The 13,829-nt window shown below is 39.9% G+C and overlaps 1 protein-coding gene across 7 annotated transcripts in view; it reads right to left on the bottom strand.

Moving 5' to 3' along the window:
- The window catches only part of TBC1D32 (TBC1 domain family member 32), a 301,306-nt gene that overhangs the window by 201,804 nt on the left and 85,673 nt on the right, over positions 1 to 13,829 (bottom strand). For all 7 annotated transcript variants that reach the window (XM_033939045.1, XM_033939043.1, XM_033939042.1 and 4 more), the window contains 3 exons: positions 7,590 to 7,791; positions 6,345 to 6,427; positions 2,072 to 2,210 (listed from right to left, as the gene is read on the bottom strand). In XM_033939045.1, coding sequence (XP_033794936.1) covers positions 2,072 to 2,210; positions 6,345 to 6,427; positions 7,590 to 7,791 — 424 coding nt within the window. The remainder of the gene's footprint in view (positions 1 to 2,071; positions 2,211 to 6,344; positions 6,428 to 7,589; positions 7,792 to 13,829) is intronic.

The raw sequence follows: 13,829 nt of genomic DNA, 5'->3' as shown, positions 1-13,829 counted from the left end.
ACATCAGCACAAACACAATCACCAATGGGACAGAAAATGGCAAGAGCTGAAAAGTTTCTGAACATATTCAATTTAATAGAAATGTATTTTAGAAATGAAATAATTTCTTTTCACAATTTATCATAGTGTATTTTTAAAACCAGAATTTTTTTCATACTGTTATTAAAAATCTCTCTGTGTATAAGGCAGAAATAATGGAAACTCATTATATTCATTACACCTGTTGAATTTTGCCTGGCTAGTTTTGGAGATGTAACTTTCTTTCTCAGAAAGCAATCAACATATGTACACCAAGATCTAAGATCAATCACATTCTGGACACTATATGGTGGCATTTATGCAACTTTACTCCAAAGTCTCCCTTCAAAACCATATAACGACTGGAGGAGTTAAAGCAGCAGGTTGTAAACCAAAGAAAACATGAAATCAAATCCCAACAACACTCCTTGTGGCCTTAGTAAATCACTTAACTTTCTACTTCCTCAGCTACAGACTAACGATTACAACCCTCTGGAGAGAGAGAAATATCTACTTTAGCGGAATGCAACTCGTGTTGAACTACCACTGTAAAGGCTTGAGCTTAATACAAATTCTATAATGACATCTTACCATCAAGATTCCAATAAGGTCATTATTGGTATGCACCCTCTTATGTGTAAGTTGGCGCATCTAGGTGCACCAAATGACATGCATAATTTATAGCACCCCCTAAACCAGGGGTCTCAAAGTCCCTCCATGAGGGCCGCAATCCAGTCGGGTTTTCAGGATTTCCCTAATGAATATGCATGAGATCTATGTACATGCACTGCTTTCAATGCATATTCATTGGGGAAATCCTGAAAACCTGACTGGATTGCGGCCCTCAAGGAGGGACTTTGAGATCCCTGCCCTAAACTGTGTGTGTAACTGGGAGACATGCCCATGGCCTGCTCATGAGCCGCCCACAGGTATGCCCCTATGCAGTCAAGCACTATGACACTTAGGGGTCCTTTTATCAAGCTGCGGTAAGGGTTTCACGCGCGTTAAACCGCCTGCCTTGCTAGCCACTAACACCTGCATTGAGCAGGCGTTAGTTTTTTAGACGGCCGCGGGGGTTAGTTTAGAAACATAGAAAGATGACAGCAGATAAGGGCTATAGCCCATCAATTCTACCCACACTATTTACCCACCCTCTTTAGTCTACTGACCCCCTAAAGTATAATTGTAATTATACTGTCACTCTACTGACCCGCTCATTCAAGTCCTAATGACTCTATCCCTTGGCATGACCTCGTAGGGATCCCACATAGGTATCCCATTTATTCTTGAAGTCTGGGATGCTGCGTGCCTCGACCACCTGCACTGGAAGCTTGTTCCACTGCTCAATCACTCTCTCCATGAAGAAGTACTTCCTGGCGTCTCCACGAAACTTCCCTCCCCTGAGCTTGAGCGGATGTCCTCTTGTGGTCGAGGGTCCCTTGAGAAGAAAGATATCATCTTCCACCTCGACCCGTCCCATGATGTACTTAAATGTCTCAATCATGTCTCCCCTCTCCCTACGCTCTTCGAGAGTGTAGAGCTGCAATTTACTCAGTCTTTCTTCGTACGGGAGACCCTTTAGCCCCGAGACCATCCTGGTGGCCATCCGCTGAACCGATTCAATTCTGAGCACATCCTTACGGTAATGTGGCCTCCAGAATTGCACACAGTACTCCAGATGAGGTCTCACCATGGCTCTGTACAATGGCATCATGACTTCAGGTTTCCTGTTGACGAAGCTTCTCTTGATACAACCTATCATCTGCCGTGCTTTAGATGAAGCCTTCTCCACTTGGCTGCTTTCAAGTTTGTGATGAAATGTCCAACGCGCTAACCCCGCTAGCGCGGCTTGATAAAATGACCCCTTAGGTGCTACAGTATAAAATATCTCTAGCTTCCATTTTATAGAATAGCCCCCTAAGAGAATAACTTGCATTACCCCAAATTAGTAAATGAAACTCTTAGCTTGCAACAATTAAGAGACTTTTCTCATTAAAATAATAAAAGCAATACAAAACTATTTGATTGCTTAAATAGAACTATAGAAGCTTACCTGGAGTTTTTTCGTAAATCTGCTGAACATATATGTTACACACTCATTCATGGCTCCTGTTTGCTGCAGCAGTAGAAGACCTCTTGGAGTGGCAGCAAAGTTTAGCAAATTGTCCAGCAAAGACTCTTCCCATTTCATTCTGACAGAAACAAATAGGCAAATGAGCATGAAAACAAGTGGAGAAACAGATGAACAATTATAATTAAAGCAGTCTATGCACAGTTTATCCAGAATTTGCACAATACCCAATAAAATGTTGACATTATGACTGTCTAACGTAGAAGCTGGCAGACCTACAAAAACATCACATTAAGGGGGGAAATTATTAAGCTACAGAAATATTGTGGGAATCACTAACTTGTAGTTTCTTAGTACTGCAGGTTAATGAGAAGCAAGATTTACCTGCTGATGGGGTCTGAATAAAAGGCCATAAGGAACTATATTCACAACCACCTCAAAATCCAGAATGACCAAATCCAGAGCACAGCGTCAAATAGACTTGTATGATCTGTGTCCCGCACATGGTGGGAGACAAAGAAGAATGGCCAAATCCAGGATGGGGGAACAGAACTCAATGCGAGACAGACTTGTACGGTCTGGGCCGGATTTTGTATAGGACGCCCAGTCTCAGCAGCTGCCTAAGCGGCTTTTGAGAACTGCTAACTACCCGCTTAAGCTTGCCTAATGCCACATTCAGGCGAAGCCATGCCTAGCCTTGGGTAAGCTTAAGTGGCCCTATGCGCCTATGACTAAATATGCTATTAGCACTGTTTAGAATGCTGTTTGAAGTTTTTCCTTCTGTTTGACCCAAGGTCCTGTTGAAATTGCTTGCTTTTTCTTGAAAAACTGTGTGATATGGTTTAGCAAAGTATAGTTTATTGTATGAATTTCCTATCAAAACTTGTGAGGACTGGACTGGCCTCAGCCAGAAAGCCCTAAGGCACTATTACAATCAATTTATTAAAGGACTCTACCACAGTAGCCCCTATTTCTGCTCTCCCCACAGAAGAGGGTTAACCTTTGGCAGTGGCTTGCCAAAGCAATCAAGGTTTTCCAGAACTTCACAGCAACCTTCTCGTTTTCCCCTTGTTACTGCATGCTACCCTCATTTGTCTTTTATTGTGGAGGTCAACACCTCTGAAGTTGAAGTAAGAGCTAATTTTCTCCCAGGCTCAACCATGCTTTACTCCTATGCATTCTTCTTCAAAATGAACTCCACAATGGATATTAGATATGGCATTGGAGGGCTCACTCTACATTAGGAGGTTATGGTGAGATGTACTTCTGGCACCCTTTATATAAAATTCACAGCAATGCCCTCTAAGGTACCCCACTGCCCTACTGGCATGTTTATGTGGCTAATCCATTACAATGCTGGCACCTCCCATGTCTAAATAGTCTGGATTTGAACATTTTGAACTTTGATGTTTTTGTGGTCAAAAATGGCCAAAATGGTTAGGCGTCCTAAGGTTGGACGTCTAAGTAAGCGATTTTCGAAAAATATGTGGACGTCTAGTGGTTTTGAAAATTGGCGTTTCTTTACCTCAACCTTTGGACATCTTGCAGGAAATATCCAAAGTAGGACTTGGACGCACTATCGAAAATGGCCTTCCACATGTATAAATACATTGAAAAGCAATGTATAAAGAATCCATTAAAAAAATAAATAAAGCTAAACAGTGGTACAGAACGTGACATGAAATACATTGTATTACTGAGTAATGAATTAAATGGGTGAGACAACAAATCATTTAGGGCTTCTTTTACAAAACCGCGCTAGGGCCTTAACGCATGGAATAGCACGCGCTAAATTGCCGCGTGTGCTAACCGCTACCGCCTCCTTTTGAGCAGGCGGTAGATTTCCGGCTAGTGCGCACTATAGCACGCGCTAATCCGGTGCGTGCGTTAAAACCCCTAGTGCGGCTTTGTAAAAGGAGCCCTTAAACTAAATGCTATGTGGTAAGTTATTTGTGACTAAAAAATTCCATATTTGATCTGCTAATTAAACAAATGCGCTAGAAAACATCCTCTTTAAGTAGATACCTTTAATAAAAGATAAGGTAAAAAAGGTTATAAACTACACAAGATTGCAGAAAAAGGAAGATACCTGACAGTATCTGGAAAAGCTAAGAGAAGACAGTAGTTTGGAAAGCAAAGATGCAAAAGGAAGAAAAATATCAATACAGTAAAACTAGGTGGACAAGATGTTTTTTTTAGATGTTAGTAATAGAAGAAAATGCATAAGTGATCTTGTGAAACTCAAAGGTAGAAGGGAGGAATATGTAGAAGCTGATAAAGAGATATGCTTAAATATTTCTGCTCTGTGTTTACAGCTGAAGGGTTGGGTGCAGGACCACAGAAGATAAACACAAGGAAAAGAGGTGTGGTAGACCCTGTACAATTTTCAGAGGACTATGTTTGTGAGGAGCTAGCTTAACTAAAGGTAGATAAGTGATGGGGAGTTATGATAGAGATGTTTAAATATCATACATAGCATAGGTGAGTCTCTAAAATAATGGGGCATAAGTTGAAAGTCAGACTCAGCAGTAATCTGAAAAAAATACTTCTTCATGGAAAGGGCGGTGAATTCATGGAATGACCTCCTAGTGGTGGTGGTGGAGATGAAAACTGTATCTGAATTCAAGAAAGCCTGAAACAATCTCATAGGATCGCTAATGGAAAGAAAAGGATAGCAGATGGCATGGATGGGCAGACTGGATAGGTCATATGGTCTTTATCAGCCTTCATTTTTCTATTTCTGTTAGGGGTAGAAGTATGTCACTGGTCCCTGGTGCTCTCAAGACAGAACCTGTGAGCTGTTATGTACTCTATTGATCTTCACGTAAACTGTGAAGCAGAGTCCCTTCCCAATCCACACCACCTAATGATGATTTCCACATTATTTAATGCTGCTATTAGAGTGGTTCCATGATATTAGCACATACAGTGGTGCCTCACACAACGGACGCCTCGCACAGCGCACGCTGCGCACAACGAACTTTATGTCTTGATTCGTACAACGAACTTCGTTTCACACAACGAAGTCGCCCGAGCTGCATCCTTCCGCGCAGGCACTGCGCTTAACTGCCCTCTCTCCGCCTGGCTCCCTCTTGCCCCCCCGACTCCCCGACACGATCGGGGCAAAAAGGAGCCCAAGCCCTCTTGCCCCGCCGATTCCCCAACTCCCCGACAATATCGGGCCAGGAGGGAGCCCAAGTCCTCCTGGCCACGGCGACCCCCTAACCCCACCCTGCAATACATTACGGGCAGGAGGGATCCCAGGCCCTCCTGCCCTCGACGCAAACCCCCCCTCCCCCCCAACGACCGCCCCCCCAAGAACCTCCGACCGCCCCCCCAGCCGACCCGCGACCCCCCTGGCCGACCCCCACGACACCCCCAACCCCCTTCCCCGTACCCTTCTGTAGTTGGCCGGACAGACGGGAGCCAAACCCGCCTGTCCGGCAGGCAGCCAACGACGGAATGAGGCCGGATTGGCCCATCCGTCCCAAAGCTCCGCCTACTGGTGGGGCCTAAGGCGCCTGGGCCAATCAGAATAGGCCCGGGAGCCTTAGGACATGGCGGTGCTTGAGAGAGTCCAAAGGAGAGCAACGAAACTGGTAAGAGGGCTGGAACACTGCCCATATGCCGAGAGGTTGGATAGGCTGGGGCTCTTCTCTCTGGAAAAAAGGAGGCTCAGGGGAGATATGATAGAGACCTTCAAGATCATGAGGGGCATAGAGAGGGTGGATAGGGACAGATTCTTCAGGCTGAAGGGGTCAACAGGCACGAGGGGGCACTCGGAGAAACTGAAGGGAGATAGGTTCAGAACAAATGCAAGGAAGTTTTTCTTCACCCAAAGGGTCGTGGACACTTGGAATGCGCTACCGGAGGAAGTGATCAGGCAGAGTACGGTACAGGGATTCAAACAAGGATTGGACGGATTCCTGAGGGATAGGGGGATCGTGGGATACTGAGAGAGGTGCTGGGATGTAACACAGGTATAGAAAACAAACCAAGTAATAAAAACTCAATGGGAAACCAAGGTGGCAAGGGGGCCCCTTCTGGTGTCTCAGACAGGCCGTGACCTGTTCGGGCCGCCGCGGGAGCGGACTGCTGGGCAGGATGGACCTGAGGTCTGACCCAGCGGAGGCACTGCTTATGTTCTTATGTTCTTATACATCTATCATCACACACACTACATATGTTTTAAAAATCCAGCATGAAATTATCAAGTTATCTTTCCATTCATACAAGGTAATGAAGTGATGCTTACACATTTTGTAATTCTTGACTTGAAGATGAAGCAGATGCTGCTCCAGCAATAGGAGTTGGAATTCTTTCTGAAAGTAAACTGGTCTAAAAAAATGTAAAGTTGAATTATATGAACCTTCATGCTCAACCAAAATGAAATTTTTATAAAATATTCTATTTTCAGCCAATAAATTATCATAATTTGATCCAAAAGGACCAGGCTATTTACATATTACTGAAGGACTGTCTTGTAAGTTTTGTCTCTTTATAGATTACACCAGAATCTGCTATACAGCAGATACCCCTGATAGTGTGGCTAACATGAGGAAGATCCTAGCAAAGCTAGGAGAATTGTCTGGAATTTCTGACCAACTGATTTTCCCGCCAAAATTCAAATTGGTGGACTGCTCTGTTCCCAATCAGTAGAGCTATTAGTAGAGCTGACTGGCAATCACAGCTGTTCACATATACTGAGCACTGCTCACTATTTGGATAGCAACACTGAACATACTGTACATAAAATATTTTTCTTGACATGGCTGGCATAAAAAAAAACACACTGACTGCAACATCTGCATAATAATAATAATAATAATAACTTTATTTTTATATACCACCATACCACAAACAGTTCTAAGCGGTTTACAAGGGAAGAGACTGTATACAGACAGCAACATTACAGTGAACTTTCGAATTTACATTGGCTTGTTAAGTTTAGTCAGGTTTATCTGGAAGTGTATTGAAAGTATTGAGGTGTATTGAGGTGGGGTCAGAGAAATTTGTCAAAGAGATAGGTTTTTATTGGCTTTCTAAACGTTTGGTACGAGAGTGCGTTTGAGATGAAGTTGGTTAAACATTTGTTCCATTTGCCTGCTTGGAATGATAGTGTTCTGTCGAGGTATCTCTTGTAGGTGCAGTCCTTTAGGGATGGAAAAGCGAACAAGTAGGTACTGCGTGTGTTAGCTGTACCTGTGAATTCGAATTGGTGAGACAGATAAATTAGGGATGAACCTGTCATGGTTTTGAAGCAAAGGCAAGCAAACTTAAAAATGACCCTTGCTTCCATAGGCAGCCAGTGTAGTTTTCTGTAATATGGGCTTACATGGTCTGATTTCTTGAGGCCATAAATGAGATGGACTGCAGCATTTTGGACGACTCTCAGTCCAAAGGCATTTACCTTATTAACTTACATTTATAAATAGAAGATATAGATTGCTTTATATTTAGGTTTCTGAATATAATAGTTATAACACCACAAAAAAGTTACCTTTTTCCATGATTCAGCAATGGATTCATGTAAGCCATAAGGAATAAGCACATGCAGACCCTCACATGTGTTATACATTTGACGACACACAAAGATGAAAGCTCCCTTTAGAACCGGTAACATTTCAGATCCAGAGAGAACAGCAATATCTTCAGCGAGAAGTTTCTTTGTGAACAGGGCAATCGTATGTGCACCTATAACACTAAAAGAAAGTCAAGCATGAAAACTAGATGCTTATTAACAAATATAAAATGGTTAAGCACACCAAAGTGGTTTACAAAGTAAATTAAACAAGTCCTAAAATTGATAAACAGGGTATAGGATATAGAAGAATACAAAAGAATACACATACTAAGGAAAACTTTAAAATACATACACAAAATAAACAGTGTAATGAAGCAAACCTTTATACCCAAATAAAAGGATACCAATTTCAGGAAAGGATGATATAAAGATATCAAAATAGGGAGTAAGAAATAGGACATGGAAAGAATTAGGGGTAGATATGAGACAGATTACAGCAATTGCACACACTCTGCCACCTTAATTAGTGTTAAGTTATCAAAGTATATTTTATAATGAAATATAAGGTTGGTGTTATTTTTCTTGTCCAGAAGCATCAGGCCATAAATATGTGACCCAATGCTTAAAGGGGATGCTACAAGTAAAAATCAATAGATTTCCCTTTCCTTTCTCCTGGAAATATCCCTGAATCCAAACAGCAGCCAGCATCTCTGATCTGGACCCATACCTCAACCCTCTCCTCTCCCCCCCCACCCCCAACAAAGACCTGTACATCCTCCCTCCAAAATATCTTACACCCTCCACCCACAGGGGGCCTACTTAGGGTTACCAGATGAACATGAAAACCTGGCCATGTCCTATTTTTAGAAAACTGTCTGGGTGCCTGGACGGGCTTTCCAAAACCCAGCAGTTGTCCTGGAGGACCTCTGAACATGCGCCGATGATGCCACATGCGTCCGTGCATGCTCGTAGGCCCTCATACATGGCCCGGAGATCAGGAATAATGAGGCTTTTGGGGCCAGGGATTGAGGGCAGAATGGGTTGGGACTGAAGAAGGGGGTAGAATGGGTCAGGCCAAAGGCAGAACGGGGCGGGGTTTGGGGTGGAATGAGGCAGGTAGAAGGTGGAAGACAGAATGGAGCATGACTGGGGACGGAATGGGGCAGGGCCAGGCGCCCGAGATTTCACCGAGAAAAATATGGTAGCCATAGACCTAATACAAAACCATCTCTGGAGGCTAATGGAGGTCAGGCAGAAATGAAACCCTGTTGTTCCTGCCCATTCTAGCAAAAGACTCAGAATAGCAATCACAACTTCTAGTGATTGTACCATGAGATTACTTCTAGGAGTTGTGGCTGCCATTTTGAACTCTGTTATGTGTTCACTCAGATTGCCTTTGTATAATATTATATTTTGTTTAAAGATCAGAAACTATTCAGTGTGTTAGAGGAAATATCGATTGAAATTTTGTGGGATGCTTTCAAAGCAACTATGAGAGGACAAATTATTTCATATTCTGCATATAATAAGAAACAGTTAAGAAAGTAGTTTGTAAGCTTGGAAAAAGAGATTAAAAATTTAGAATTACAATTGGTTAACAAGTGGGAACAGGCTGCATTTCAAATATTGTTAAAAAAAAATGTGAATTTAATGAGGTTTCCTCTAGGTTAGTAAGGAAGGATATTTTTGCTCAGCAAACATTGTATTATGGTAGTTCAAATAAGGCTGGAAGATTATTGGCAAATTATTTAAAAGCAAAGAAAAGTAAAGAGAAAATTGGCATAATTAAAGATGATTTAGGGAATTCTCATTCTCAGATTGGAAATATATTAAAACAATTTTTGAAATATTATCAGTCCCTTTATTCTTCTGAGTCTTATGCAAATAAAGAGAAAGATGGGTTGGATTTTTTGAGTTTAATTGAAGGTCCTAAGGTTCCTGATCATGTAAAAAGAAGTTTAGATGAACCTATATCGCTAAAAGAGTTACAAACAGCATTGAAATCTCTTAGAGTTGGGACCGCTCCAGGTGGGGATGGATTTACGGTAGAGTTTTATAAAGAATTTCAAATTTCCCTTTTACCCTATTTGTTAAAATTATATCAGGATCAACTGAATAAAGGTTGTATATCAGGCACTATGGCAGAATCTTTAACTATTGTTTTGCCAAAGCCAAATAAAGATCCAACATTGGTTTCAAATTACAGGCCTATTTCTTTAATAAATGTAGATGGTAAATTATTAGCTAAAATTTTAGCTTTAAGATTGGCTAAAGCTCTTCCGCATATAATAGGTATGCATCAAACTGGATTTGTTGCTCAAAGACACTCTTCCAATAATACTAGATTGGCATTTCAGATGTATTATTTAACAAAACAAATTAATGATCCGGCTTTTTCAGTATCATTAGATGCTGAGAAAGCTTTTGATCGTGTAGGGTGGAAATTCATGTATAAAGCTATGGAATGGTTTGGTATTGGATCTGGATTTATACAAATGATTCAAATACCGTATAGCTCCCCGATTGCTCGTTTATGTATAAATAATAATTTTTCAGATGCTTTTAAATTGCAAAGGGGAGTTAGGCAGGGTTGTCCATTATCTCCTTTGCTGTTTGATATAGTACTTGAACCCTTGTTATTAGCTATTCGACAGGCAAAGGACATACAAGGTATTCCATGTGCTGGAGTGGATTATAAAGTATCCGCTTATGCGGATGATATATTGCTTCATTTGAGAAATCCGGAAACAACAATTTCATGTCTGCTTGAAGTAATTGATACATTTGGAAAATTCTCAGGATACAAAATAAATTGGACTAAATCAGAAATTTTACCTTTAAATGTATATTGTACAAAAGGTACATTTGATTCTTTCTCTTTTATTTGGAAAGAGGATGGAATAAAATACTTAGGTATTTGGTTGAAAGATACACTTGAAGAGACAATGAAAGTATATGAAAAATTTTTATTACAAAAAGTAACAGAGTTGTGTGAGCAATGGAATCCTTTGCATTTATCGTGGTGGGGAAGAGTTCAAACTGTTAAAATGATGATTCTGCCTGTGGTTTGTTACCAATTGGGCATGATACCAGTGTTTTTTCAGGGGTCTTTCTATAAAAAGTTAAATAGTATTCTGGTTAAATTTATTTGGCTGGGTAAAATTGCAAGAATTGCTCTAGTGTCTTTGCAAAGGCCAATTAGGGAGGGTGGGGTAAATTTTCCTAATTTTTATAGGTATCACCAATCCTATATCATGCGCCAAGGTTAGTATTGGGTCCTCCCAGAGCTTTTGGAACAACTGCCAGACTGGTTATGGGTTGAGAGGTCGCTTATATTTCCACTTAGACTTGATCTTCTGCTCAGTATAAAGATGCCTAGAATACGTAAAGACAATAGAGTATTAATGGATACCTGGAAAACATTAAGATGTGTGGACAAATTAACTCCTGAGTCTATTGGAAAGTCTACTCATCAATCTATTTGGGTAAACTCCAAGATACAAATAGGCGGGTTTAAGATTGTCTGGAAAGATTGGATTAAAGCAGGTATAAGATCCTTAAATGAAGTTATTCAAAATGGTAAACTGCTTGATTTTTCACAATTGCAACATAAATATGGTCTAAATAAAAAACAAAGTTATAAATGGTTGCAGTTGAAGCAGGCTATTCAGGTAGGGTTCCCTGAATGGAAATCTTTACATGATCATTATAGCTTAGAATTCCTATGTTTTCAAGCAGATTTTCTGGGACACCAGGCCGCCAAGTGGTATAAAATTTTATCTAATTATTTGAATAAGAAACCTAAAAATGGATTAAGGGATATTTGGAGCATTGAGATTAAGCATCATATTAATGCATCTCAATGGCCACGTATTTGGTCTTGGAAAATTAAAGGTACGATGTCGGCATCTATTAGACAAACATAGTTCTTTGTGTTGCATAGAGCATTCTGGACCCCTACTAGATTACAAAAATTAGATTGCTCTAAGTCTAATAGGTGTTGGCATTGTAAAATTGAAGTTGGAACTCTGGATCATCTTTTATTTTATTGTCCATATATTCAGGCACTTTGGTTATTAATATGGGATCAAGTTAACCTCTTTATGGAAAATCATGTGGCATTGTCATACGATACAGTTTTATTTGGAATGTGTATGAGAAATAAAAGCCAAATATCTGCAGTAAATAATAAGCTTTTGATGATCCTTACAGGAGTAGGAATACAACAAATAACATTGAATTGGAAAAATTGTTCTAGACTAAATTACAGCTTCTGGTGGAACTCAGTGTGTCATCTGTACAAAATGGAACGTTTACTTGCAATACAAAATGGTCATTTTAATAGATTTAAAGATGTGTGGAGGCCAATAATAAATTATCGTAATGATTAATGTTAATTTATTATTCTTTTTCCTTATATGATAATTGAAAGAATGGGGGGATGGGGGATGGGTGGGTTATGATAATTTAATATATGTGCATAATTTAATTGATTAATATACATAGGAATTATATTATTCATGTATAGATATGAGATGAGGGTGGAATATAAATCTTTTAGTTATATATTGTTATGGAATTATCAAGTGAAAATGTAATATGTTGTGTTCATATTTTAATGTACACTTGATGTATATGTTAAAATGAATAAAGATTTGGAAAAAAAAAAAAGAAACTATTCAGTGTGACATACATGCAATAGGGGAAATCAGGAAGGGAAAATTTTTTCACATCACTGTAGGATGAGGGCGAGGGGGAAGACTTGGGAAAAATCTAAGGAAACATTTATTTACAGAAAGAATAATGGAGATATGGAGAATGCCTCCTAGCAGAGTTGTCAGAGACAAGGACAGTATCAGAATTCAAGAAAGCATGTGACAAACACCAAAGATCTCATAGGGAGAAGTCTTTTTGATTTTATGAGTTTTTTTATGTAAACCGTTTAGATCAATTACATATTTAGTTGCATTATGTAGTGGTATATAAGAATTTTAATGAACAAACAGGTTGTAGAGACTGGGCTATTGGTTTGGATGGGCAAACTTGGTAAGCTTTATGGTCTTTTTCTGACATAATTTTCTATCCTTATTTTCTCTATTGATGCTTGACTTCAAGGGTGATCAATAGTTGCTCAATGTCAATAAATCCTCAGCATCCAGTTATGAGCGATAGAGAGCATCCTTTTCAGATTTTCCAGGCATCCTGTTCTTTGCTCTCTATTAACATATCAGTAGAGTATGCTATATTGCTCTACAAGGCTTTCTTTGATCTCTGCCCTAAATAAAGGAACACCTAGATAAGAAGTGTGTGGCTCATTTGGCTGGAGGTGACAACATATATCATCAGGCTTTACAGCTGCTAAGGAGTCAGTTCCTCAATATTAAGCTGGTGATGAACAGCACTGTTAATGTTTGCTGCTGGTATTAAACCCAGGCATTCAATGCCAGGCCATATCTGGTTACCAGCATTGAATATCCATTTTATTTTTAAGACAGTTAGTGCATGCCCAGTTAATTCAATATTCAGAGCTAACCAGCCATGCATTAGTGTATAAAGATAGGACTTCTTTTTATGAGGTCTTATTTCCGTGCTAACCAGTCATTTCCAGCAACACTTAACTGGTTAAGTACTGCTGAAAATGACCAGACAGCCACTGATAAGCAAGTTAACTGGTTGGTGGCTGTTCCCAGCCAGTTAACTTGTGTTGAATATCGACCATCAGATCGTCACCTGTCCATCCTGTTTTATCTTCCTGTGAGCCAGATTATGGTGCTATAAAAGTTATAAAAATTAAGATTCTAAAGGATTAATAAAGCATCACTAGTTTCATGGGGGAAATTCTAAACTTTCACATAACCAGAATGAGAGCAGCAATCCATTTGGACTGTTCATAGTACATGTACTATTATTACTGGATTCTATAATAAACGTTCTCTCTACGATGGTATGCCTGAATTACTATGTACTGTAGTTGATTATTTTGTAACTTTGCAAAGTTTAAGTATCCTAATACAATGCAGCTGTACAGTCTTCTATGCTGATGCTACCAAGGCATTTAGCTCAGACTTAGATGATCCATAGAGCCTTTTCTTCCATCCTTTATGTACAAGGAGAGCCTTAGGTGCCATCTTTTGAGGAGGAATAACTAGAAATGCGAAGAGGCATTTTTGATAGGACATCTAAGTCTGACTTTGGATGTTTCCCACAAGATGTCCA

Source organism: Geotrypetes seraphini, chromosome 3, assembly GCF_902459505.1.
Source record: "Geotrypetes seraphini chromosome 3, aGeoSer1.1, whole genome shotgun sequence".
Taxonomy (NCBI): Eukaryota; Metazoa; Chordata; class Amphibia; order Gymnophiona; family Dermophiidae; genus Geotrypetes; species Geotrypetes seraphini.
This window is presented reverse-complemented; position numbering and strand designations above follow the sequence as displayed.